This window comes from Fukomys damarensis, unplaced genomic scaffold (genome assembly GCF_012274545.1).
Source record: "Fukomys damarensis isolate Sample0158 unplaced genomic scaffold, DMR_v1.0_HiC HiC_scaffold_13, whole genome shotgun sequence".
Classification (NCBI taxonomy): domain Eukaryota; kingdom Metazoa; phylum Chordata; class Mammalia; order Rodentia; family Bathyergidae; genus Fukomys; species Fukomys damarensis.
The window spans coordinates 25365439-25369075 of record NW_022900925.1 but is presented as its reverse complement, the minus strand read 5'-3'; the positions used below and the strand labels follow the sequence as shown (position 1 = coordinate 25369075).

The 3637-nt window shown below is 51.2% G+C and overlaps 1 protein-coding gene across 1 annotated transcript in view; it reads right to left on the bottom strand.

Annotated features, from left to right (window-relative positions):
* Nucleotides 1–3637, bottom strand: part of Tbx4 (T-box transcription factor 4) — a 36099-nt gene that overhangs the window by 24214 nt on the left and 8248 nt on the right. Inside the window, 1 exon segment of the mRNA XM_033762923.1 lies at nucleotides 2–55. Coding sequence (XP_033618814.1) covers nucleotides 2–52 — 51 coding nt within the window. The 5' untranslated portion in view covers nucleotides 53–55.

Here is a 3637-nt window from a genome sequence, read left to right as displayed (position 1 = left end):
CTGGGGCCCGGAAGGCCTCCTCGCTCTCCGACAGGCCCTTGTCCTGCAGCATCTCCTGGGGGCACAGCAAGAGAGAGTTACTGGTCCAGATCCGCACTGGGCAGAGGCCCTGCCGCCCTCCCAAGGAGCGAGCTGGGGGCTTCGCACCCCACGGGGGGGTGTAGGGGCCCCGGGGAACGTGGACCCCGCCCCCTTCCAGCCAGGGGTGGAGGGCGTGCGGGGAGGGCAGGACCCCGGCCTCCTCCCTATGGGTTCCGGACCTGGGAGGGTTTGCCTGCCCCTGGGTGTGGGGCTGTGTGTTGAGTGGGCCTGGGGGAAGGACCGCCCTCTCAGCACAGCCCCAGCCGTACCCCCAGTCCCTCCCTCCTGCTGGGCTCCAGGGGCCTGGGTCTTCTTGGTGCTTCTGGGATAAGGGATCCAGGCCTCACTTTCGGCCTGGGCTGGGGTAAGAGGCGAGGCAGGCATGGAAGGAGCGCCTGAGCTTCCTCAGTTCCACACCTGCCGAGAGGGTGAGAGCCGGGTGGCCCTTGCACCTCTGCTCACTTGTCTGCCCTCAGATGGCACCGGGTTCCTGAACCAAAGGCTTCGCTCCTGTGCCCTTCCACTGGGAAAGACACCTCCCCACAGTAGGACACAGCACCCTCATGCGATCTCCTCTTCACCTCACCTAGGGCCCCTGGTCCAGGCCCTGAACTTTGCCAGGGCCCAGCCCAGCCTGTCCGAACATCACACCACTGGCTTACCCACTCACACTTCAGTTCAAAAGGGCTCTGCTTGGGGTCACAGGACCTGGGCCATTCCTAGATGAGGAGAGGCAAGCAGCACAGTCCAGCTCACAGACACAGCACAGTTTAGCATCCAGCTCTATAGCCCCAAGGGCCCGGGCTTATTTACCCACACACCCGGGATAAAAGAGAAAAAAGCCCAGCTTGCAAAGACCAGAATCCCCCCAAGGAGGGGGTGCAGCCCTACACAATCTCTGCTTTCCTTCCTTCCTCTCTGGTTGTCCACAGTCTGGATCTGGCCAAGTTCAGGTGGCTTTCCGTGTGTGTGACTGCCTGTCTGTTTCGTGGCCGCGTCTCCACTTCCTTCTGCTCTCTTTCTGTTCTCCCCTGGATCTCCCCATCCTCCCCATCCTGGGTTTAGTTAGGCTCCCAGAGCCAGGCAAAGTAAACAAGCCAAGTGCAACCAGGAGATAAAAAGGGGCCGGGGCCAGCTGGGGCTGGGAAAAACCCATAAAGATAAGCCTGACAGCCCAGGGAGTCCTCCGCCACAGCCAGCCAGGAACAGGGCTCCTGCCGGGACAAGGCTGTCCCCAACACCCACCTTAGGCCCCATGCGGGCTGCGGGCAAAGCACCGGTTCCCACTCCTTGTGGGCCCGGGGCGGAATGGCCTCCCGCGATGGCGGCTCATAGGTGCCCTGGCTCGCTGGGCCAGTTGAGACCTGGCTACCAAATCCTTCGCTGGGCACTTGCCACACCCTGAGCTGCTCCGGGGCGCCCTTCGACGCGCACCCCACACTCTTAATGCTGCTGAGTGCAAAGCACAATCACGGACACCGGGCCTCCGCGCTCACCAGCGACGGAGATTGCGCTGCGCTGCGCTCTCCTTCCCTTCTTCAGGGCTCGACTCCCCCTTTTCTAGGCAGCGGAGCCACGTTCTAACTTCTCCACAGCTAACATTCTCTTCAGCTTCCCTACCAGGGTGCTTTCCCCCACCCCGACCCCAGCGGCGGTCCCCGAAGTCCCCGCGCGCGCGCTCTTTGGGATCCCGAGGCCGGAGCCCTGCGCCCTTCCCCTCCGACCTCCGCGGGCGCGGCCGTGGTGTGGGCTCCACTCCCTCCGAGAGCTGGGGTTTGTGGCTTTCGATTGCCTCGTTTTCCAAGGACGGCAACATTGTTCTTTACACTTTTCGATTACTTAGTAATATTTTTCTCGCAGTGGGAAACTGTTAACTATTTTTACTAATTTTAATATTTTAATTGTCCCTATTATCAGAGTAGTATCAGTTCAAGTAATGTTAACTGTATTTACCCTTGCGTGTGAATTGTTAGTGCTTTCTATCTTTAATAATAAGTGGTTAAAGCACTGGTTAGATTCATTAATTTATCAGCATTAAACATGTTGTCGTTGCTTTCCTACCATCGCTGCAGCATTCCAGGGGACCCTGGCACATTAGTAATACTGTTGCCAATATCTAGGTAATCGGATTCCAATAGGTTGTGCTAATCTATCCTTATTTTAATTTCACTCTGTATCCCTAAAATGTTTCTGTGTAGCTCTTCATTCTCCTTAGAACTTTGTCACACCTTTTGAATAATGTTTTATTTTCCATAACTTGTAATACCATAATTCTCAATATTCATGGTAATTTTGTCAATCCTTATAATATTTATTATCTTCCGATAATTTGTTTTATTAAGATTGCTCCTAATACTCTAGGTAATATTCTTCATCACATCGTTACAGTATCTTGTTACTTTGTCATTATTTGTAATGTTACAGATCTTAATTTGCTCCTTATTTTTCATCACATCATTACTTCTTGTTACTTTGTCATAATTTGTAATATTGCTGTAGTTCTTAGTAGTCTGATTATTTTTCATCACATTGAAAATATTTCTTATCCCTCCACCATTATTTATAATGTTGTTGTGACTATTAATACCTTGGTCATAAATTGTTACATTACCCCAACAATTCTTATCCCTGTGTATTTATATTGTTATTGCTTTTGAGATTTTGCTATTTGTTTTAATACTTCACTATGGTGTCAATAATACATTATGTGATAGTATTCTAGCAAAACTAATAGTATTTTCCTTAATAGTATTTTTCATAGTTCATCTTTTCCTCCAGTTTGCTTCTTAGAATTGTCTGTAGTTTAGTACCTTGTTACATTATGTTATATAATTGCTATTGATTTTAATATACATACTCTTACATCGTTTCTGTATCTAGAGTTACTTTGCTTTTTAATCCTTACGATTTTTATTTTCACTTGATTTTGAAAGTGACTTAGGGTATTATTTTGAAGTGCAAATGTTGTGTCAGTAACCCTGTTTAGCCCTGTTGCTTTGATAATTGCTCAGATAATTCTGATCATTGATCATTATTTATACATAATGTTCTTTGATGTAATTTGAACAAGCCTGTTGTATCACTGGACTGAAATCCAGTGTTCTGATCTCTCACATCTCTGCATCGATCTCCACGCCAGTCCCCGGCCTTCTTCCTTTTCTTATTCTGCAAATATCAATTTTAAGGACACCGCTTCTCCTGTCACAGCTTACCCTTGTTTCTAGGGTGCGGGCTCTGTCCTGTCTGTGCTCTTGAGTCCTAGACCCAATTAGTCCCATTCCCGGAAAAGGAGGACTGGAGTCTCAACTGCTGGGCGCCCGGCGAGGACTCAGCTGACCTGAAGGCTCTCGCCTTCCCGCAGCCTTGACCGCGCGTTCTCACCCCGATCGGTCGCATCTCCCCATTACGCGCTCCGTCTCCCTCCACCCTGCAACCCTAGGCCGGCCGGGTGGCCCCAGCCCCGCACACCCGCCCGGCTCACCCCAGCCTCCTGGAAGCGGCACTCACCTAACTGTGCTGCCACATGCGGAGGTGCCTGCGCCCGAGGTCCTCTGCC